The sequence below is a fragment of the Oryzias latipes genome, chromosome 6 (assembly GCF_002234675.1).
Source record: "Oryzias latipes chromosome 6, ASM223467v1".
NCBI classification, from domain to species: domain Eukaryota; kingdom Metazoa; phylum Chordata; class Actinopteri; order Beloniformes; family Adrianichthyidae; genus Oryzias; species Oryzias latipes.
Genome location: NC_019864.2, coordinates 30,666,411 through 30,689,892, shown reverse-complemented (window position 1 = coordinate 30,689,892; position 23,482 = coordinate 30,666,411). Strand labels below are relative to the sequence as shown.

General features: G+C 43.2%; 1 protein-coding gene across 1 annotated transcript in view; it reads left to right on the top strand.

Moving 5' to 3' along the window:
• The window catches only part of LOC105354303 (neural-cadherin-like), a 130,843-nt gene that overhangs the window by 55,572 nt on the left and 51,789 nt on the right, over positions 1-23,482 (top strand). Inside the window, exons 4-10 of the mRNA XM_023956114.1 lie at positions 551-755; positions 4,160-4,271; positions 9,197-9,446; positions 16,826-16,968; positions 18,341-18,513; positions 21,547-21,715; positions 22,295-22,465. Coding sequence (XP_023811882.1) covers positions 551-755; positions 4,160-4,271; positions 9,197-9,446; positions 16,826-16,968; positions 18,341-18,513; positions 21,547-21,715; positions 22,295-22,465 — 1,223 coding nt within the window. The remainder of the gene's footprint in view (positions 1-550; positions 756-4,159; positions 4,272-9,196; positions 9,447-16,825; positions 16,969-18,340; positions 18,514-21,546; positions 21,716-22,294; positions 22,466-23,482) is intronic.

Below are 23,482 nucleotides of genomic sequence, written 5' to 3'. Positions count from 1 at the left end.
TTTATCTAAACAATTTTGACGTTTGTTCCATAAACTGAAGGACTTCTCCATTTTACTGTAGTTCTTACTCTGCAGAATTCAAACATAAAAATGATTCTCCACATAAAATGCTCCTCCACTCTTTAAAAATAACTGCCACTTTTAAAGGCGCAAAATAACATTTCCGACATATTTACGCACAATGTCCATAGAATGTTCATGTTATTGATTTTTTAAATAGTGCTTTTGTGAATGCAGAAAAATCAACTTGATTTAAATGGTCTTTTTTTTTGAAGAGTAATTGTTGGATCAATATTTTTCTTTTTCAAATTTCACTACAAAACTGGAAGTATGGTAGAATTATGGTTAAATATAGGACATTCCCGCATTTCTTTTTCACAGAGTTCTTTTTGTTTTATGGGTTATACCTATAGCTTCCAGATATTTCGCATTTACGTGCCGCACAGATGAACTGATAGAAGTAAAAAAACATTTTATTGCAACTCAACAGAAAGGAAATGGCGAGGACCGTCTCGACCATTTCTCTAACCGCTCTCTCTTGGTCCTGCAGCTTCCTGGTGGTGTCAGCCATTTCCTTCCAGAAGCTGCAAATTAGCTACAGCCTGCTGATCAATCCCAGCAGCCTTTTCAGCATCCGCCAGGAGACAGGGGAGATAAGTTTGACCAGGACGCTTGATTATGAGAGCGACCAGAGGCGCTACCTTCTGATGGTGCGAGCCAGGGAGGACCCTGACAGCCTGAGCACAGCCACAGAGGTGAGCTTAATTAGACAGTGATGCAGTGCAGCCTGTAAACCTGATTCATGTAAGAGTTCAGACGCTGCTCTCCGGAGACGAAAGCAGAGGCCCTGTTTGCTCTTTCATTTTTGCATCTATTAAACACCATTTAGCTTTATCTTGATGGATTAAAGGGGGAAATGCGCTCAGATATGCAGCGTTAAAAATGCAGGTGTGCCTCGGCTGACATTTCAGGAGGTATGTTTCCTTCATTAAATGTGTCACTCTGAAATGGGATTGTTCTTCGGACGAATGGATGCTCTTACAATCTGACTCATTCGGGAAAGACGTTTTAATTGCTCGCTTTTCCAGCAATACTTTATGTTGTCGACGTTTTACTCAGCTGTTTATGGACAAACAGTATCTGGGTCTATTTAGCATCTTCCAGCTGTAGTTTATGCAAACATTAGTGCTGCTGCATGTCTCTCCAAGTCCTGTCATGCATGTCAAGTGAGCTGTCAGGCCTCCTCTTCTCTGCACCTTTCCAAGCTGTTAATGAGCCTCATTCATTCTCACTGTACCCACGACTAAAAGTCTGCACCACCACAATCATCATGGACAACAGGATCCTTCTGGCTTCACCTTCCAGGCAGGTGGCCTCTGCAATATCTGCTCCTTCAGCTGGTCTTGGTATAGAAACAGGACTGAACATCAGGAAACCTCTGGATGGAGGAGACTGAAGTCTTAAGAACAAACTTCCAACTGACTGGAGATCATTGAAATGTTCATTTAGTGTGTCTACACACTACAAAATGATCCGTCCAGAAATTCTTAAAATTAGAAACATTTTCTTTAAATAAGCAAAAGAAATCTGCCAAAAAGGTCAGAAAAATGGACTCACCTAGGATTCTCATTTTAAGAAAAACAAATGTAGTCATTAAGACATGTTTTCTCAAAAAAAGATTATTATTCTTTATTATTGAATATATAAATTACATATAAACAATCTTTTATTTATTGTTTTATTTTAATGCCTAAAATAAAGGAATACAATCAAAAATTGGTTATATTAGTAAAGTAAAGATATATTTTAGAAATTCAATTCAAACATGGATGTTATGAATATTGATTTCACTCAACTGATGAATTTTGTTTTTTCGTTTTTTTTATTTCTGGTGAAGAAAATCGTCTCAAACGTTTCTAACAGTTTTAGTTTAGTATTTGGGAGTGTGTGGGAGTGCAGATGATGATGATGATGATGATGATGATGATGATGATGATGATGATGATGATGATGATGATGAGGGTGTCGGCCGTCATTCCGCTACACGTCCAGACTCTTCACAGCAGTGGGCTGTGCAGAGCTCGGTCTTAACTGTGTCCTGTTGCTTATGGCCGACTAAACATCATCAATTTGTAGTTTATTGAACTTGGAGTAAACCAACATGTAGAACATGTCAATTAGGTAAAGTAAAGTATATGATGCTCTTAACCTTTATGTAAAATAGATCTAAAATTAAGTTGTTTGGTAATGAAAACAGACAAAAAAGACTTTTTTTAAAAATACATATATATTCATTATAAAAATCTCTTTGTAAAAAGTCTTCACTTAAATTATTGTAAGAATCAGAACCATTAGCTCAAAAGCAAAAACTGAATTTATCTGCAGTATTTTGACAATTTTCATAACTTTAACTGTTAAAAACATTGTTAATAATGTTTCTTTTTTGCTGTCCTGTCATCAGCTCTCACACCCTAAACATGACATAACAGTTTATTTGGGAATATTTGAACAACAATAATCAAATGGGACAAAAAGAATTCCATCACGTGAAGAAAATAAGGAATGTGTGGATTCCAGAAAGGCTTTCCTCCAAACGACGTTTTACCCGTAACAGTGGCTCCACTCCCGTCCATCATATGAGAAGCATGTCCAGATCTTCTTTTGCTCCTTGGGACATTTTTTCCTCGCTGTCCCCAACTCTGTTTTTCCTTGATTGGATTTCTCTGAACTTCCTCCAGGAACTTTGATGGAAGCTTCCAAAGCATCTGTCATGTCTTCTGTACTAATGGCTTCTGTGCCTCACATTTTCCCCATCGCGTTGTGGGACACTCTCAATGGTGTTTCAGGTCAGGTGACCCACTTAGTCGCGCCATGACCCTTAAACCAGAACTTGGTACTTTTGTGGGAAGCAGCATCTCCATAAAGCGGACCAGAGCCTAAGGAAGCTTCCGCACTGACCTGGACCTGATGAAATGGACAGACTTCCATCTTCCTCCTGAAAGCTTTGCTTTGAAAGAGCTGGACGATTGAAGCTCCTGGATGTCCTACAAACCTCTGACTTCAGTCTCCTCCCAACTCCTGTCTGTCTCTGTGTCTTATCAAGGCTCAAAGTTCTCCCATCTTTCTTCCATTCACTCCTCTGGCAACATAACTGACCCCTTTGAAAGAATTACTGAAGTAAATCAGCATTTCTGATGATATTCCAGAATAATCAAACACACCTGCATGACAAAGATGTTCTCCCTCAGGTAAATGGACTTAAAAAAAGACTACAATAGACTACAATTGTTTCATCATTCTTTCTAAAATCTGTTTGTTTTTGTTTTATCTGCCTCATAGATTTCTGAAATGTCTGTTTTCTTTGCTCCTGTTTTGTTTTCCGAAGTTGATTTTATATTTTTCCCTCCGCGTTGGAGTTTTTTTATCAAAGGCTTTTAGCATTTCTTCTCCTGGGGAGGGACGGAACGCGGCCGGCGCTGCTTTGGCTGTGAAGATTGGCGGCGGACCTGTTGACTTTCCGGTGCTCGGTGATAACCTCAGAGGAGGAGTTTGTCACCATGGCTGACTGCCTTTGAATTGTTATCAAGTCGAGCAGTGGGCGTTCAGATTTTGTTCTCTGCGTTTTTTCCTTTCGCTCTTTCATTGCTGTGCAGAGGGGTTTTTCACATAAGTACGCTGCAGAGATGAAGACTAAGCTGAGCTTTAACAGAGCAGCAGAATCTCAAGTGTGCTCTCGGGCACCAACCTCCAATTCCTAAGTCTTTATGTACAAATATGTATTCTTGGTTAAAACTAGTTATACATTCAATTTTGAGTGAATTGTTAATTTAAAAAATGTTTCCCAATTACCCAGCTGCAGTTTCACATCCAGCCGGCCGAAAAACAGGAGATGGAGGCGAGGAAAACCTATCCTGGCTATTTCAGGATTATTACTCAGCTGTCACTTCACACTTTACACTCTGTGGTGACAGGGAGCTTGTAGGATGGAGGACAGCTAAGGACTTTTGTCCTAAAACACACACACTGCTATTTTTAAAACTCCGGACTTCCATCCCTGCAGATCATTTGAATGTCTCAAATAAATAGAGATGTGTTTTTCTTCTAAATGTGTGCTCTTTTCCTGTTTCTCCACTGGGTCCTGCATGCTGGCTGTAATCAGGTTCAGGTGTTCATAACGGATGAGAACGATTGTCTCCCGGAGTTTTTCCAGTCCATCTACAGCGTGGATGGAGTCCCCGAGACAGTAACCACGGCAACATCCCTGCTGCAGGGTAAGTCTCCTCCGACCCCATTTTTAATTTTCATTTGTTTTGTGTTTTTTTAATTGAGTAGGGAGGGTTTTTGTGAGTCAAAGAGTAGCTGGCGTAAATCACCTTTCACCTTCATCGATTCTCCTTTTTGTTCTCCTTCCTCTGAAAAAATTAACTAACAGCTACTTGGATGTATTTATTGAATTTTTGATCCTTATGTTCCGCATGACTGATGGTTTTTATTTGTAATCAATCATGGCATGAGACACGTAACAAAGCACACAATAACAACGTTGGTCAACCTCATAGAAAATGTCGTTTTTAGGGGAAAAATGTTTTTTGTAAAGCAAATTTAAATAATAATCTGCTTTTCTGACCCAAGAAAAAGCCAAAGAGAAAAAAAGCAAAGAAGATAAAAAAATGACAAAAATCACTCTTTTACTCTTTAGGTGAAATACAAATGCTTAAAAGTTAACATTTTAAAGGGCTCAGCTGTTTTATTGCAGACTTTATAATTGTTAGATAAAATCGGCACATTTTGCAGGCTAAAAGAAAAAGACTGAAAGTTGTCAGTGAGAAGACAAATCTTCATAAATATGACCAAAAAAAGGCCTCTAAATTCTAAACCATGACGCGTTTACGCTTAAAGTTTCTGCTAGAATAGGATCTGAAGGTCACGCATGGAAAATGTCAGATGACCTCCTTCATTCTATAGTCCAACTTCAAGTGACTTCAGGTCCCACAGAGCTGCTTAGGATGCATCAGCAGATTTCCCCTGCAGCTTCTGGCTGTCTGCTCCTGCTGCAGATTTCTCCTGCAGCTCCTCGCTGTCTGCTCCTGCTGCAGATTTCTCCTGAAGCTTCTGGCTGTCTGCTCCTGCTGCAGATTTCTCCTGCAGCTCCTCGCTGTCTGCTCCTGTTTGCAGGTGGAAACTTTTCAGAATGTTCTGAAGCTGTCAGTATCTCCAACAGTTAACTTACATAAGTTTTGATAAAGACAAAACAGTAGAATATGTAGCTGCATCATGTAAATGATGTGAAACATTTTTGATTTTTAATGATTTAACAGATAACTTTGCAGAAGTAAATAAACAGTCAAGTGTTTCATCTCAGTCTTCATGAACTGTTCTACTTGGAAATGTTCACTGATGGTCGCTGATGAAGAAGCAGTTGCTGCTTCGGATCGGTTCTGCCTGAGCTGTCGTGCCCCACACTTTCATCCATGTTGCCAATTAGCAGCTCCTCTTGTTACACATGACTCTGCCGTCTCCCTCTTGTCTGTTTACGTAACTTGTTATCGCTCGTTGCATCTGCTGCAAAGATGAAGGACTTCCAGTGAATCGCATTTGCCTTGCAGACGAGCCGAGGAAGCCCCAGACATCTTCAGGGGCCTCCACCTGCACTCACTTATAGAAAGAGAAGCAAAAGAACGAGCCAGGCTTTGCAAAAGTGCAATTTGTGTGTCAGGAAAGCAACAGTGAAAGGAGGCGGAGGAGGACACCTCCCTCATGACGAGAGGTTAGCGTGGGGGCAGGAGAATCCACCTGCGCGTGAGGCTGCTCTGACTTCCATTTGTGCTCTTTCACACTCGGAAACGCTGATGTGTTAATCAGCGTGTCGTTGCAGGCGTGTCTCCCCCGTTGCTTGATAATCGCAGGTTGCAGCAGCGATCACACTACAGGGCAATCGAGCTAAATACCTCACATCGTCAGAGAATTATCCTTCCGGAGCCAAACTGTTTGAACTGCAGACGGAGTCTGATGTGGGGAGAGCAGCCGGGAATCCGTCGTCTTCTGTCTGAGGGAGCTGCTCACTCTGCAGCCGCTCCTCAGCATAGAGTGATGTGGATTTTTGAAGAACATAACCTTTATATAAACCAAATGATCCCAAGTGTCTCCCAGACAGAATAACAGACTTGATGCCGACACATGTCCAGTTTTTGGACACGTGTCGGTTTGCCACAAGGCCGCTGGATGACTTTTTCAAATCATGAGGCTGAATCTGTTGTTTCTGCTCTACTTAGAAAAAAGAAAGGCCAATTAAGGCCAGAATTGTGTTCAAGGAAATATAGAAAATTTCCATTTGAATGCACATTTGTTTTAGAGCGTGTGAGCCTGTACTCCATGAAAAGATACTCTGACACTTGCCTCTGGTACTTTGCTCCCCGAAAGACGCTGCACCTCTGATTGCTCTCAAGAGATTCAGGTGTTTCAATGCTGAAGCGCTGAGGTTTCTCCAGTTTTCAACCTGAGACTCTGATGAACAGGGTTTAACACTTCACCACAAATTTAATTTTTATTTTATTGAGTTTGCTAGATGTTGTCTGGTATGATTCTCTTCCAAAGGTAAATCACTTTTGAGATTCTAAAAGTCCCTCTCTGGTCATCTTCTGATCTGTTTTCAAAGCTTTCCCTGAGGTCTTTTCATTATGATTTTGCTGGTTTTAGCCAAAATCTAAAAACCTGTCGTTTACTAGGACATAGTTTCTGCAGAGCGACAGGAGCTCATGAGAATTTCCCTCTGAGTTGTGGGCGGAACAGTTGGCGCGTAGCAACCCCGCCCATCTTTCCTCTCACCGTTGCTAAGAGCTCTCTGTTTACATTCTCCCACTAGCTTACAGCTCCTCCCACCCCTAACCTGACATTGGTGGCGCAACAAAAACGGCAGCAACATCAGATCCGTCCATCCGTCCAGTTCTGATCCAGATTCCAGCTCAGACCAGGAAAACAAAGACGTTCGTGGATCTGTTGGTCTGACAGTGGATGATCAGAATGGAGCAGGGAGCTTGTGCCCCCCCCCAGCGTATTTTCTACGTCACAGATACGATCTTTTTCCAACAGCATTCAGTCATCTGCTCCTGATTCAAAGCATTTTGAAAAAAGAAATACTCAGAGATGCAAATTTTAGCTTGAATTTTAAATGAATGTCCTCCATTGTCAGAAAGACACTACAAGAACAAAATGAAAATCCCCAAAACACATTTTTAATCAGAGTGCGTCTTTAAGCTCTACCAAATATTTGAATGTTTATGTTGATATTTCCTGCCTCTGATGATTTACAAGTTCCATGCAGTTTGTTGCTAAACCACTGACTGTTTTTGAGACCTGGACTGAGTGATACCTCCCCCTGCCGTTCCAAACAGGAAGTGCCTGCTGGCTCCACAAAGCCAAAACGCCAAAAGCAGATACTCAGTCATTCCGTTGGTCAAAATAACCATTCTTGCTCTGATACTTTCTTTTAAGACGTTCTTCATTCTATTTTTTTCTGTAGTTCATGTTATTCAAGTTGTAAACTACCACTCAGGTACCTCAATAAAAGTGGGTGGAACCTACTGCCCCCCACATCCAACGATCCAAATGTTTGACAGATTTCATTAAGCCTGCTTTAGGGGTGTGGCCTTCTAACAGGCTCACCCCTGATTGGGGAGAGTGGTTGCTATAGAAACGGTGACATAAACCAACTTGGGGCAGTCGCTGCTAACTGGCTCCAACATGGCGGAATCCATCGTGATAAAAAAATGGCGACTAAACGGACTTCATTTGGTTGGAGTTGAAGGTAAACCATTTTCTGTGGATGACGTCACACTCGGTCCAGTTCTCAGATACAGTCAATGCCCTAAATGGCCATTTTGGTGGAGAAAATGAAAAATTGAATTCTGGGAAGATGTGCAGACACGATGTAAACTGTTGGTGGAGAAAATAAAAGCTCCTAGGGAGCAATGCATCAATACAGCTTAGAAGACACTGACTGAAACCTTTTCAGTGTCGGTCTTTCATGAAGACGACACACTCCACCACGTGAACAGTGTCCGTGACCTGTCAGGTTCTCTGACCCAAGCATGAACTTTCGTTGTTTCCAGGCAGATGTGAACAAACTTTGGATTCAAGCCCTCCAGATAAATGTAATATGCATGAAGAGTCTTCTATTGTGGTTCTTATTCGCCCCTCCGCAGAGCACTTTCTCGTGCAGTGCTTCTCACTCATGAACACTCTCTGGGAGCCAGGCGGGGTTAAGTGTTTGCTTAAGAGCTCCGTAGGAGACCAGAAAATGAAGGCTCAGAAAACCGCAGCACCTCCAGAATCTCACGGCCCCCAATGTGAGCACCACCACCACCACCACCACAAAGCAGAAGCAGAGAAAAAAGATGAGCATTAAGTTAAAAATGGCCTCAGCTTTTATTTTAATGGGCAGAAAGCCATAAAGGCCTGTAATGGACTGAACTGCTGGACTGCTGGGATAATTAATGAATTGTTAACATCTTTTGAGGCACGGAGGAAGAAGAAAGCCTCTTCTGCTGTCAGCATGCCTTCACCAAGTGAAGACAAAGACTCACCCAGGTTGACAGCAAATGAGATGAAAACGGAGCAGAACTTGTCACATTGACGCTTAAATTTCAGTTCCTGGATCTCCGTGTAAGTGACACTGCGTTTTAGGGGCTAAATGAAAGCTGCGTCGAGTGTATTACTGATCACAAACCGTTTTAGAAGAGGCTGCGATGGAGGAAAATGGAGAGATTTGCGTGCAGCGGCTGCCAGTGACGACGCTTGACGTGCGGCAAACACACACATCAGAGAAATTGGTTGTGGATTCCAGCCGGAGGGGGGGCTCATGAAACTGAGCTTAAGTCAAGTCTGCAATGATTTTAACTGTAGTCCCACTACAAATAAGTATTATTACCTCGTAGTGTGATGGTTCCCATAAACGCTCTGTGTTCATTCTTTCTTGTTTTTATGCTCCTCTTTGTTAATAGTGGTAATTCTTTTGGCGGGGCCCAGTTTGTCTTCGGATAATTGCAGCTGTCTAAGCTTATGATTTATGACATGTTTAGCAAAGCCATAAAGACATAATGATCTCCACAGATGTCAACAGATTCATCCGCTGATGCCATCTCATGGGCTCTGTTGGATTAACCCCTAATTGATGATCCTTGTGTTCTCCTGTTGACAGTTTTAGCCACAGACTGTGACTCGGGGTTCAACGCTGAGCTCACTTATTACACCCTGAGCCCGGATTTCAGCATCTCCCCCCACGGGACCATTTTCCCTGCGAGGCGGCTGGACTTCGAGAGGCCCAACCATCTCTATGAGTTTGTGGTGATGGCGGTGGACGGCGGCGATGAGCCACACTCAGGAACGGCAACGGTCCGCGTGAGGATCGCGAACGTCAACGATGAGGCGCCTGAATTCTCCCAGCCTGTGTGAGTGACCGTCTTTAATGACTCTTTGGGAAGAAACCGCCTCCTGTCTGTTCTCCTTTATGTTGGGTGAGCCTTTAACACCCGACATGTCGCTGGCGATGCCAAGATACCGTACCTTTGAGCATTTACACGACCAACGTCAATCTGCTGATACACAATAGCTTTGCTCCGTTATGCAACACGTTAGGATAGTAAAGCTAAAGTTAAATCTTCAGTGTCAACGTGTTGAACTAAGTTTTCAAAAGACGTTTCTTCAGTCAAACCCAGCGGTTGTGCTTTTGGACAGATTTAAAACAAGAATTCAGGGAGATGCTACATAAATGTATTAAATAAGATTAGAAATGGACAAAATATTGAATCCAAGAAATCACGCATAAACGTAATAATACCTGTCAGTAATTTTGTAACTCGACTTGTTGAGCATTGTGTGAAAGTCATTCTCCACCTTTGGCCCCTCCCCTGGGGGAGCGGTGAGCTTTACCCCCCCCCAATACAAACCCCATTAATGTCAAGCAGGGGGGCACTGTGACCCATTTTTCATGTTTGGGATGACTTTGTTTCTTCCATACATAAACATGTTTACATCCCCCTTAAGCTTATAGGATACAACATAATAGTCCCATGTAAGAAGAAACAGTCATAATTTAAAAAAAGAACTAGTACATTTGGGTTTTTTGTCCCTTTTAAAATGAATGTGATGATTTTAGTAGTGCTTAAAATTGCATAAGGGGTTCCATCATTTATAAAATGGTTCTTTTGAGCATCGGGGGGGTGGATTGGGCCTCTTCCAGACTTGGAACATCCATCATTGTTTAAAACATGACTGATCTGGTGATTAATTCAATACAGATGATTTATACAGCTTGGTGATGTAAAAGTAAAGGGTGGAAGTCTGTTATAATAAACTTTATCAAGTCACTTTTTTAGTTGTATTTTGATCTTTTACTGCACCAAAATGTCTGGAATTTAAATGAAACTACCTCAAAATGAGATTTTTCACAGCAAAAATTAGGTTAGATTTAAAATAGATTTATCAATTACAGGTTATAATCAATTGCTTAAGAAATAATTGTATGACAGCCCTAGAAATTAAAATTATTTGCTTGACTAGCATCTTTACTTTTGTGTCTAAAATACCAAATATTTTTTATGTATGGTCACTCTTGAATCCGAGTTTGCTTGAAATTGCCCCCAAGTCTAAAAGAACTCTTCAAATGGTAAATGGTGCACGGCGCTTTTCTACCCTCATCGAAGGCCCAAAGCGCTTTACACTCACCGTCCCTTTAACCCATCACACACACTGATGGCGGCTCCGCCGCCGAACACTGGCGCCAACCGACCACCAGAGGTGGAAATCTTCCGACCAGAGGTTGATCGCCCTGCCGCTGCACCACAGTCGCCCCAAGATTTGGGAACAACCAATTTACCAGGAGTTTGTGAGCATCAATCACACTGGTACATCAGATCTGGGTATGATTTTGCAAGTCTAGATTTACTGCAGTGGCATTTGTGGATCACCTTGAATCATATTTTGCACAAAGATACAATCATCTTTTTTATTAAATTTGCATCTAGTGTAAAGTCAACTAAAGCCCAGCGCTCCAGTTGGTTTCATCCACCAAAAGATGCAGCATTGTGTGAAATTGTTGCTCCTTTCTCTGAAGGTGAAACCACACGAGTTGCAGCAGGTCATTACAGGTTAACTGAAGTGAAGGGTTTAAGTTCAGTCACATTCAGCATCTGATTTCATGTCAGGCCCTTAAATACATTTGGACAGATGAATCCATAAAGTTGCTGCTCTCCCTCTGTGTGTCTGAATGTCAAACATTCCCGGGATTTAATCAGGTCTTTCACTGATTCTGATATCTGGGAATATTAAAATAGTTTTGTTTTTGTAAAAATGCATTATTTGCAGCATTTGTTCTTGATAAACTTCTTCTGAGCAATGTTAAAGGATGAAACCAGGAAGAAGCACAGAAAGATAAAGGAAGTAAAATGAAAATCAGCTTTTTGCTTTTTTAAAGGAAATTTATTGAATTACCAGCAAAACTTTTACCGGTTTTAAATACTAACAATAACTTAGATTATTGGGTGAAATGTCTGTGACTCAGTACTGTGTATAATACAGATAATGATAATTATACTAAAGAGCTGGAGCCCACCAATCCCCCACCCCCCCACCCCTTTCATGCACATTAATAACAAACAGACGGGATGTTTAGCCCTCACTGTGTTCCGTGTGAGGAACAAAACTAATGTGGAACTTTGGTAAACAGTAAGCAGTCTGAAATATAAATAGTTTGTAATGAAGCAGCAAAAAAAATTTGGCGTAAAAGAAAAACAAAGTGCAGAAAAAACGTTTAACTAAGAAAGAAGAACTAAGGATCTGGCAGGAAACTGAGAATCCAGGTCCATTTGTGCTGCAGAGGATAACTGTTAACCAAAGTAGCTGCAGCTTCGGCGTAATGCCACCAAAAACATTTCCTCATTTGTGACAAACCTCCATTAGTATTTGGTTATGACAGCTTTTCCTCACTGGGATAAGAAGAAAGACATAAAACTTCACCCAAAGTTTATAACCCAAAATAGGCAAAAACCAAGAAATTTGGTTTTATTGACTCAATAAATGGTTTAATAAATATGGAGAAACTGCAACTAAAGCAGCAAAAACCTTTAAATCCGACTGGCTGTTTTGCCTCAGACAAAGCAAAGACAAAGGAAAACACAGTTCTAACTTGGTGGATGTACAGCTTCATTGAAGACTGATTCATGTAATGAATTTTTTTTTTAATCTGACACTTTCAGCCTCACCACTGCAGTGCTCATTCCTCATTTTGTGCTATTGTGTTATTGTAGATCTGCAACACAATAGTTTCTTTAGATCCAAATACAGACTGTTTTCAGGTTTGGTGAAATGAGACCCTAGAAGTGTTGACAGTTAGTGGTCTGTGAAGGAATATCATGACCTTCATTCTTTAAAGATTTGAGGGATCAATGGAAACCACGTCAAACTGTCACTGATCAATAACTGGTAAGAGCTGCAGCGGGGCTCCTTGTGAAGTCAGCAACTCAGAACCCTTCTCCATGATTCTATTTTGAAGGTTTCTTGGACAGAATCTCTCCGCTAAGTCTTGTCCAGAACTGAATCGACCGCTCAGGTTTGTGAGGCATCACAGAAAGAAGTGTTGCAGGCAGATAAGTCCTTACTAATATTTCTGAGTTATTTTAACTCAGAATAAAAGGCAAACTGATTAAACTGATGCTAGCATTACCCAAAAAGTAGTCTTTCTCCGAAAAGAAACCCAGAAATACATCCCAACATGGATTACCCAAGATCAAGAGTCACAGTAGTCAAAAAAAGTAAACACTGGAGCTAAAGTTCCACTATTCAGCAGTGATTACTCTAACCAGCACTAATAAGCAACAATGTGTTTGCAGGTTGGAATCATCTGACCCAAAAGAACCGAGTCTGTAAAGTGCTGTAAACATCGAATGAGCCCCAGAAACCAGCCTGTGTTCTGGTTGGTCTGTATGTTTCAATGGCTGAATGAAGCTGAAAGATCGGTGAATCAGGAAACAATGATGAGTCCAACTGATGCTCGGTTCCCTCCGATCCTGATCCGCCAGCAGGTCCCGCCTGATTACATGAGAGCCTTTTGAGCAGACAAGACTCGTGCGTCACAGAGGGACGGCGCGGTTCATCATTCATTTCAGACGCGCCCTCCTTCAGGCTATTCATTGCAGTAATGTCTGATGCCGGCCGTCTCGTCATAAATAGTGCGGCCGGCTTGCAGGGATGTAAATTGGGAGCCGCTGAGATAAAGGCATTATGTTTGCGTGGTATTTCAATCGCAGCCGTCTGGCCCCGTGACAGTTGAGCCCCCACTTTTCACACATTAATCACACATGAATATTATTGTGGATTGTAGCATTTAAACAACTGTGTGGGATTCATATTTAGCCTGTTCTGAAGGTGCACAGTCAAATGGCATTTGGATGCAATCCAGCGTGTCGCCGTACGGCTTTCTGACAAAGCTGTATGAGTGGGTGGGCCGCGTCTGTCACTGTGGCTCATCTGCGTTTATTTCCCAGGGCGGGTAATCTTCTTGTCCTGTCAGCCAATTTTAGCGTCCTTCATAGAATAATGATGTGGACCGGCGTGACGCGCTCCTCTTCTCAGGCCGGTGTCAGTCCCGGCGGTTGGACGGTCACAGAGCCAGACGAACAGGTGGGCAGAGAGGTGAATGTGTGGGCGGGGTGGGGGGAGAAAAACAACATGCTGATACACGGACGCAGGACAAGTCAGTGGAGAATACCAAGACAGACACGGCGAGCGGGCAGGAGACGGGCAGCCAGATATGCAGATAAACAGAGCAGCCTGTCAGCAGTCAAACACCAGACGAGCTGCAGGCTTCCAGGCTGAGTGTTGGACGCTCTGTCATTCTGTGGCTCCTTAAAGCTACGACTCTGGGAGCGATGGCGAGGACATGATGCATGGAAGGGGACTGTGATGCACACAGAAAACATCGATAAAAAGACTGTCGTTCACACTGAATCGATTGTGCTGCTCGCCGTGTCCTGTCAGTTCAAATCTGAATAAGACGTAGGGAGGCGAAACTGACGGGGGTGATGGAAGGACAGTCCATGAAAATGCAAACAGACATGCATGCAGCCAGAAGACGGACGGACGGACGGACGCCGCCTGAGCACAGCTTCACACTTCACTGAGATGCAGGGAGACGCTTCAGGAAGGAAAGCAGAAGGGAGTGAATATGTCTCATCCCGCAGAGCTTGGGAGAGGTGGCCTCTGAGCCGGGTGACAGATTATAGGTCACTCGCGGTGCCACAGAGATTTCTCTGGCTGGCTGAGATGAATCACCCATCAGCGTTCTTCTGTAAACCATCAATCACCTCTGACTTCTCACCACAGACACCCGTGCCCCGCCCCACAGTCACACGCGCCTACAAACACACATTAGCAGCGGATACGGCGGCAAATCTCACACTGGAGGAGTTCTGCTGACAGATCAAGCAACACAGGGAGAGGGAGGCCCCCTCCTCTTTATCAGCAGCTCTGCCCCCCCCCCCCCCCCAGCCCCACACATCACTCTGCCATTTCTGTGGCAGCCTTCGTCTTTGTCACCTGCTCCTCCCTCAACCTTTTCTTCCCATTTTTCTACATGCGCGCTTCCTCTCAGTCGCAGAGGTTATCTCCTCCCCGTAGCTCTTTGTGCCACAACAGTATGTCATCCTCCAGTGTCTCGCCGGGCATCTCGCTGCCGAGCACAACAGAGGAGGCAAATCACTGCTGACATTTTAAAAGGTACTGGATCAAATGACCCACAGTTGGGCCGAGCACGAGGAAGCTCCATTTGTTCAATGACTTCAGCCTCTCAGCAAACATAATCATCTGTCTTTGGTCTGGTCGGCTAAGAGGATCCGGTAAATCTTAGTGACAACTAGAAGCCACAGCCATAAGGCTGAACAGTGTGCTTTAGACTGTTTAGTGATTCACAATATGTGTCTTTGTGGGATTGTGTCATTAAGGTGTGAGTGTTGCGCATCACACCCGACTACTGTAGACAAAAACAAAAGCTTTTTGAGTCTGAAAATGGAGCTGTTACTCGTCTCCGACAGTATAGAGACTTCCCGAGCTCGCTTCTTCTTTCACTTCTCTGCCTGGAACGACACACCTGAATGCAGCCTGGAACGTCTGTCTCACTGTGGATGAGCGAGTGGAAAAGCCCGACAAGTCGAGAATTAAACAGAGAACTGCCAGACAGCTTCCAGTAAAGCACAGATCTGAGAGAGAGTACAATAACATTTCTGCTGCATGTAAAGTGGCAGCCGGCACAGCAGCTTCAGTCATCCTGAAAGCTCCAGTAGATTCCTCCAAACCCCCCTGTCCAATGAAACGGGTATTCAACATGAAAACGACCAGACTCCTCTGTTTACTGAAACATATGGTGCACACCTCCACCAGTCAGTCTTTATAGGTGCCGAGGAGAAGCATTAAAAGCAGATACCTGCGGTTGTTTTGGGTTTTTTTCCCCTTCAAAATGCAGCTGAAAAACTAAAGTAGAGCAGCTTTCAGCAGCAGTGTGTGTGGAGGAAAGCAGGGACATTTCATAACACTGATGACATTATCCCCCCCCCTTTGGTTGGTCAATGGGAGTCAAGATTTCAACTTTTTCTAGAGTCCTCAAGATCTCAGGCTGCTTCTGACAAACGTTTAAACCAACCAATCTGAAGCGTTAGTTCAGCATCGACTGTAAATGGGAACTGGACTGAGTGACTCCGCCCCCCTGGTGTTCAAAAGCTGGAAGCCTAAATCCCATAGACTTCAATGGAAAAATAAACAGCTGTTACTCCGTCGTTCTATTGGTCAGAAGGACCATTCTTACCCTGACACCTTTTTAAACATTATAATTCTGATTTTTGTTTCTGTAGTTCAAGTTATTCAAGTTATAAACTGACCAATTAGATGCCTCAATATAAGTAGGCGGAGCCTGATGACCACCATGTCCAAAGTTCAAAACGTTTGATTGACAGATTTGTTGTTGCCCGCTTTCAAGTGGTAGGGGTGTGGCCTTTCAACAAGCTCACTCCTGATTGGTGAGAGTGGTTGCCATAGAAACGTCAACTAAACTGGAATGATTTAAAGAGAATGCTTAGATTAAAAACTTTTATTTCAAAACTAGATGTGAAAAGTATCCAAAACTTTTAAAAGAAAAATGTAACACAGATTTGGATGGTTTCAGACTTTTTTGTGTTGTTGTTTCCTGTAATCCCTTTTCTTTCACTGTTTCAAATGGTTTAATAAATAAGAATATAATTCTTAATTTGTTTTACCTGAATCAATAAAGGTTAAACACATTTAAAAAATAAGAGTTAGGCTGGCCTGGACCAATCCCTGCTTACTGAGGATTTCTGGCTCCAACATTTTATTTTGTTGCAAAAAAAACAAAAACACAGGCGACTAAATTGACTTTATTTGGTTTGAGCAGGAAGTAAATGATTTTTATAGATGACTTTACTCAGTCCAGCTCTCTGATGCTGTCAAGGTTTCATCATTTAAGCCTTCAAAATCTACAGTGCATATTCAACAAAGTAGGTACATATGAATATACCGTTTAAGCTTTATTATTATAAAGTGTTGCAGCAATTTTTATGTTGAAAAGATGGACCTATTTGTTGCTTCCAGACCACTAATTCAGCAAGGATGCTGTAGAAATCCAATGTATATGTTCTATCACATCATCCCTACTGGGAATACTTCCTTCCTGTCTTTTCAGATTCTGTTTCATCCAGTATGGATTTCTCAAAACGTTTAACCTGCAGTGTCACAGGACATTTTTAACCCCGGTTTCTCTTGGCAGATACCGAACGTTCGTCTCTGAGGACGCGGGCCCCAACACTCTTGTTGCGACTGTTTTGGCCAAAGATCCAGATGGAGATGGCATCACATACTCCATAACAGCAGGCAACGAGGAAGCAAACTTCGTCATTGACAGCCTGAAAGGTGATGCTGCTTAGTATTTCAGTTTGGTTTTATGCTCATGCTCCTCACACTAATTGGCAGTCTTGGCAAACCATGAGCCTAATTTTATCAAAAGCAGTCTTGCTTGAGTGCTGTGCATTGAATGCTCCCTCTTTTTTTTCAAAGTCAAAGAGTAGAGATATTGAAAGTTGATATTAAAAGCAGCACTTAATTATATATGTGTCGCTCTCTCTAATTAGGGTTATAAATATAATGTCCGGCTTTCTTTTTTGACATTTGCTGCCTGGGTTTTTCTGCTGGCAGCTCATAGGAGGAATGATCCATGTGTTTCCCAGCTTCAGTTTATCTTTTTTATTTACCCTTTGATCCGAAACCAGTTGCAATCGCTGTGACATTTGTCACCCAACCCTTTCAATTCAATTTCACAACAACTGCTTTATCGCAGCTCACAATCTTTGGGCGAGCTCTGCCAGCTCCTCTTTCTTTTGTGTCCTCTCCTTCATCCTTTCTCCACACAGAGAATCAAAAAGGGAATGGCTTATACCTCTTTCTCATAGATGCTTCTAATTCCTTCTCTTATACTTACTTATATCACAGAGTAGCTGCTGCTGCTCTAAACCGGGCTGACATTTAAAAGAGTCACCGTGTAAAATCTGCAGTTTTGACGTGGTTTAGCCGCAGCGTCAGACATCCTCATGAGAAATTCGAGGTCCTTCTCTGTTTGGAGAATCAGGAGAAACGTGGAGGAAGGCAGAGTCCCGCTGATGTGAGTATCAGCCTGAGTGTTTCCCTAATCAAGCGCATTGAAAGGGATGAATAGAACCCCAACGAGAGAACAAAAACATAGCTCCCCATGCCCACACATCACAGGCTGGTCCTGGTCCTGCAATCTCTGATGTGTTTGTGTTACTGTTGACGAGAAACATGTTGACTCAGGCGCTCCATCCTTTATCCGACCTTTTATCTTGACTGGAACATGAAAGGAGACAAAGGATGCAAGAGGAACAGCTAATAGGCGTGTGCTGAGCCAGGTTAACTTCCAACTGCATTCTCCAACCTTTTCCCCCAGGTGTGTTTGTGCTGAATGTGCAGGTTTGGGAGGAATTCAGAAATCAGACTAAGTGTCTTTTTTTTTCTTTAAAACTTGTTTTTGATGTCTGTCTTTAAATGAGATCTTTACTTGTCAGGGCAATCTTGTGGAGAACTGTCTCGTAGCGGGCCGTCACTTTTGAGTTCTGGGATGGCGAGCAGCGAAAAGCCCTTTTTTTCCTGATAAATGAGGCCTCACGATGGAAGGCCACAGCGGCACTGACATCATGCTTGATGATGGGCGCCGCGCTCTGTTGGGATGGAGCATCGTGATCCATGTAATGACGAGTTGTGCTCTCTGCAGGGCTGATTCGTCTCCGCTCCTCGCCCCTGCCAAAGCTTCAAGGTTTGGAGTATGTCCTTAATGTAACAGCCACGGATGACAATGCGTCAGGCGGGCCGCATCCCCTCTCCTCCACCGCCCGGGTCATCGTCGGAGTCGACGACGTCAACAATAACAAACCTGTTTTTGAGGAGGTGAGCAAAACTGGTAACACTTCAGTGGGCCGGGGTTCTGCTCAGCAGAGACACAGGTGAAAAACGATCAAACCTGTACGGGGCACACAGGTGACCCACACGAAATATCAAGGTCGTACAGACCGCTGTGTGAACCCAGAGTCCAAATGATTGTGTGCATTCTTCTATGCGGGCATGCTGCGGGCGACAGGTCGTAGTGACTACTTGTACAACACGTAAGGGTAAGTGAGGGGGAAGTAGGTGAGACACAGGCGTGCCGTACAGATTTTTGTTTTTTCAAATCCCCCAAACCCTTCTCTTATCATGTGCTGTTCACGTGATACGTGCACGCTCCTTGCTTCAGAGTGTGGGCAACCCATGTGATTAATGCTACGTTCACTCTGGGCATATGAAGCTCGTTCAAAAACACGCTAAGTGCTAATTCTTGAAAGCGTGTTTAGCCCATGGTGTTCACTCCGGACACGCGAGGACCGGCTTCTTCTTCTTTTTCCTTTTTTTTCTTTTTTTTTAAAACTTGTCCTGTCCAACAGCTGGGCAGACAGATGAGAACTGAAGGCCTCTTGTGTTGAACATATTTTACTTTAACAACAGGGGTTATTAATCTTCAGACAAACCAGAGGTATGTCTGAATAAACCCCTTTTGTAATCGAGGCCAGACTTTATTCATTTTAATCATGTTTGAAAATCTTTTGTGTTGGACCGGACGGAAAAGGAAAGAAGGGAAGAAGAGAGAGGGACGTTAGAGAGAGGGGATGGGATAGGAGGGTGATTATGGGGGGGGGTAAAGCCATGAAGCAGCATAAAGCAACAAGTTTCTGGATGGTTATACTCATACAGTAAGGTTCAGATGTAATACAGGTCTGTAAGGGTGGGGCCTGTCGTCACACACTCAAATGTTATCAACACACCTGTTGGCTCCAAAAATGTCCACATGTCAACATGCACACAATACAGATAGTGTTCACACACGCATACTTATGCCTTCAGACCAACTAGTGTGAAATATTTCATTCAATCACGCAAACTATTAGTGCAAAGGTGAGCTAACACCTGTGCTCAGGTGAGTGTTTATGTTCTTCTAAAATGGATGGTGGAATGTGAAAAGAAGGAGGGGGAGAGTCCAGCCATCCCCACACCAAGACCCCCGCCGCAGCAGCAGCGGCAGCCAGAACCCCCCCAACACCCGCACGCTAGCAGATGGAGAACAACCGCCCCCCGGGCGATCACATCCGCCACCCACTCTTCTTTTTCCTTCACTGCAGCTGGGAGAGGCTGGTTGAGAAATGTCAAAGAAATGTCAAATCTTGTCCCGGACTTCTTTTTTCCACAGCTCTATTCCAATATATTAAAAACACGGTGTGATGGAATTCTGGCCGAGAACAAACCGCAGTTATTAATTTCTCCCCCATGATTGATTTTCATAGTAATGACACTTCCAAGATATAAAATCCCTGATTGGTCACAGAAGTACAACTGGTTTAACTTTCACTGTACATTCAATTGTACGTAGATTTGACCCCTGGAAGCCTGAAATGCTCATAAACGCCCGTTCACGCAGTCTTTTCATTCTAAGCGGTCCCTTTAACGCTCGTTTCCGAGGCCGGTGTGAACGTCGCTTAAGGCTTTTGGCAAAGCTCACCAGATGCTGATTGTGGAGAGCCAGAAACTGCTCGTAGCAACGTCAACCCATGGAAGCCTTTCTAGCAGGATCCGTCCTTTTGTGTTTCTGTTCTGTCAACTTGAGACTTTTGTTGAAGCTGTCAGTTTAGCTGCGTTTTCGCACAAAGAATTTAGCATTTAAACAAAGCTTCTGAACATTTAGCAGCCATAAAAGTTCTGCCTCTCTCTTACATTGTCACGTGCTTGATGGATTTGAAAGGTAGCATTTATCCCCAAACCACAATCTTTTCCTTAATCTTCAAATGTCAGTCTAAATAAGCAAACAAAGGTCTCCAGGCAGGAATGAGTCCTTAAGCGTAGTTATCCCTCATCTGAACAGCCTTGTTTACCTGTCAAAAGCCTCAGACTTGTTCATGGTCCTCTGCTTTTTCACACGGATAAAAGGATCTTAAACATCAGCAGGAACCAAATGGTGCTGTTTGCTTTGGACCTGTGTCTTGTTCATGACCATCATCTGTTTCTAATGTTCCAGTCGTCTCCTTCTTGAAGGAAACGGTAGTTATTCCTCTCCCTAACGCCCCTTCCACCCCCTCGTAAAACCTTCATGTTTTTTGGCTGTACTTCTACTCTTTGCCTCCGTTTTCCCAGGAGTTCTGATTACCCCACACACCCACTCTCTCTTTAGGCACTCCACTGGGACTTCAATTAATTTATGAAAAAAAACAAAAAAACTTGCAATATCATCACAATATTCTACACCTGTTTCATTAACTCTCTCCCTAATTAGGAATGACTTGGACTTCAGCGAAAGACATCCTGACGCCGAGCCTCGGAGGTCTTCTCCCACAGCCTGGCAGCTCCTGGCGCTTACATACCAGAATATATCAAGTTGCAGCTCAGGATCACATGGGCTGACCTTATCTCTTATATTATGTGATTTTTATGAACAACTACCTATTGGCCATGCTGGCTCTGCTTTCAGGCCTTCTGACCTCTTCTATTATTTCTTCAGCTCACATCCTCAAATCCATCCTCATCTTTTTTTCCTCCCTCTCACCTCCTCTTGGTGATTGGTTTTTCCTGTGGTTTTCTAGTTGGAAAGGCAGTCGACATTCCTGTTTGATTACAAAGGATGAGTCTTAATATGGTTAAGGGCACTAAATTAAACTGTTTGAAAAAGCAGAACTGTTCTCCAGTGGCTCTCAAAGATAAATCAGTTTAGGTGTTTCTGTGACTCCATCCATGTTGGCTTATGAGCCGTAGCTTTTTTTTTATTGTGTTGATTGACAGCCCCTTTGCATGTGGGATGCACAGTGGCCTTCTTCTTTAGTAGGACACATTCTGACATCAAATGTAAAAGAGTCCCTCTTGTGTTTACGAGTGTTTGTCATCCCTCCCATGTCTTTATCAAAGTGCCTGCAGTACCGGGAGCAGGCGTCCGTGCTGGAGAACCAGCCAACGGGGACGTTTGTCTTGCAAGTGCACGCCGTGGATGCAGATGAGGGCGCCAATGGAAAAGTCAAATATGGCTTAATGCACAGAGACAGCGCCACTCCTGCTTTCAGGATCTACCCGGACACAGGTACATCACACTAGGGCTATTGGGGGTAAACCTGGCCTCACTTATGCACAGAGCTCTGAATGCCCTGCACACAGACAATGTAGTTATTATCCTGATATTAAAGGGGAGCTTGCAAATATAGTTTGAGATCAAATGTGCATGATTATTAAACTTGGTATTCACATGAGCACAAGTCCCAACTAAAAACCTGTATATTGAGCAGCATTTTAATAAATCAGGGGCAGCTTGGTGCGGATCTTCAATATAAAAAAATGATTCGACATAATAAGATGGAGGAAAACTAGAAAAGCTATTTTGAAGTCCTAGCTTGAGAAGCGAACATGTTATTTTCTTTTCAGCTTGAGGTACATCTCCTGCTTCTGAGGATTTATTAACAAAGCCTCTCTGAGCGAATGCTCACCCTCACTCTGAAGAAACTCATAATTGTTTACTTGTCTTTATTTATGGATTGATGGATGGATGGACTCAGCTGGAGAAATTGGAAATCTGCTGAATGGATGAATGGATTTATATGTAATCATGTGTGTGTGTGTGCGCCGGGGGGTGAAGAAGGAGCTGATTATGGTTGTGACTTTGCAGGAGTGATCGTGACAGCGCGGCGCTTCGACAGGGAGCGGCAGAGAGAGTACTCTATTACAGTCACTGCCACAGACTGGGCGGAGGAGCCGCTCATTGGCATCTGCCAGCTCACCGTCCAGATCCTGGATCAGAACGATAACAGCCCCAAGTTTGAGAATCTGCGCTACGAGTGTAAGAGCTGGACACGCACATTTCACGCTAACGTTTCTGAGTGCTTCTGTGTTTCTTCAGCAGACGATTAAATGCTGTTTAAAGAGTCGTATTTGTGACGTAGAAAACACGCTGGTGCATCCACTTGCAGACAAAAAAGGCTTTTGTTGCACCTAAAACTCGTCTCTTCCACCTGCCTCCCTTTTCTCCTGTCTGTCTGAAATAAAAACCTGGTTCACCTTAAACTTCCTAATATGAAACAGCAAAGAGTCTACTTTGACTTACGCAGTTTTAATCATCTCCGCCCCTCCCTCACCGTCCACCTTGCTTCCATCTTAGTTCATAGTCTGGTCACTTCTCACCTCGACTACTGCAATGCACTTTTCTCTGGTCTTCCCAATAAAAGTCTGAATACACTTCAATTGGTCCAGAGTTCAGCTGCCGGCATCTTCACCAGAACTCCTTCCTTCCATCACATCACTCCCGTTCTGCAGCAGCTGCACTGGCTTCTGGGATTTTTCAGGATTCAATTCTAACTTCTCCACACATTCAAAGCCCTCCATAACTTGCTCCTTCGTATCTTTCTAATCTCCTCCACATCAACACTCCCTCTCGCTCTCTCCGGCCTTCTTCTTCCCCTCAGCTCTCCGTCCCTCCGGCCCGCATGGTCACCACGGGGAGCCGCGCCTTCAGCCGCTCGGCTCCCCAGCTCTGGAACTCTCTCCCCCCCCGGCCCTCTGTAACATTAGAGACTCCTTTTCAATTTTTAAAACCCAGTCTGGAACACTGTTTAAATGTGCTTTTCCATATTACAATTTAGCTGGATCTGTTATCTGATTTTATTAAGATGTCAATTTATTTATTGTTTTGAACATTTTGTTAGGGATTTTATTGTTTTACTTTTGAATCTGTCCACTGTCCTTGAGTGTTTTGAAAGGCACTTTTAGATAAACAGCATTTTTATTATTATTATTATTATTAATGTCAGGTTGGGGGTGTGAGGGGCTGTAAGCTACCAGAAGAGAGTGTGAGAGAGGT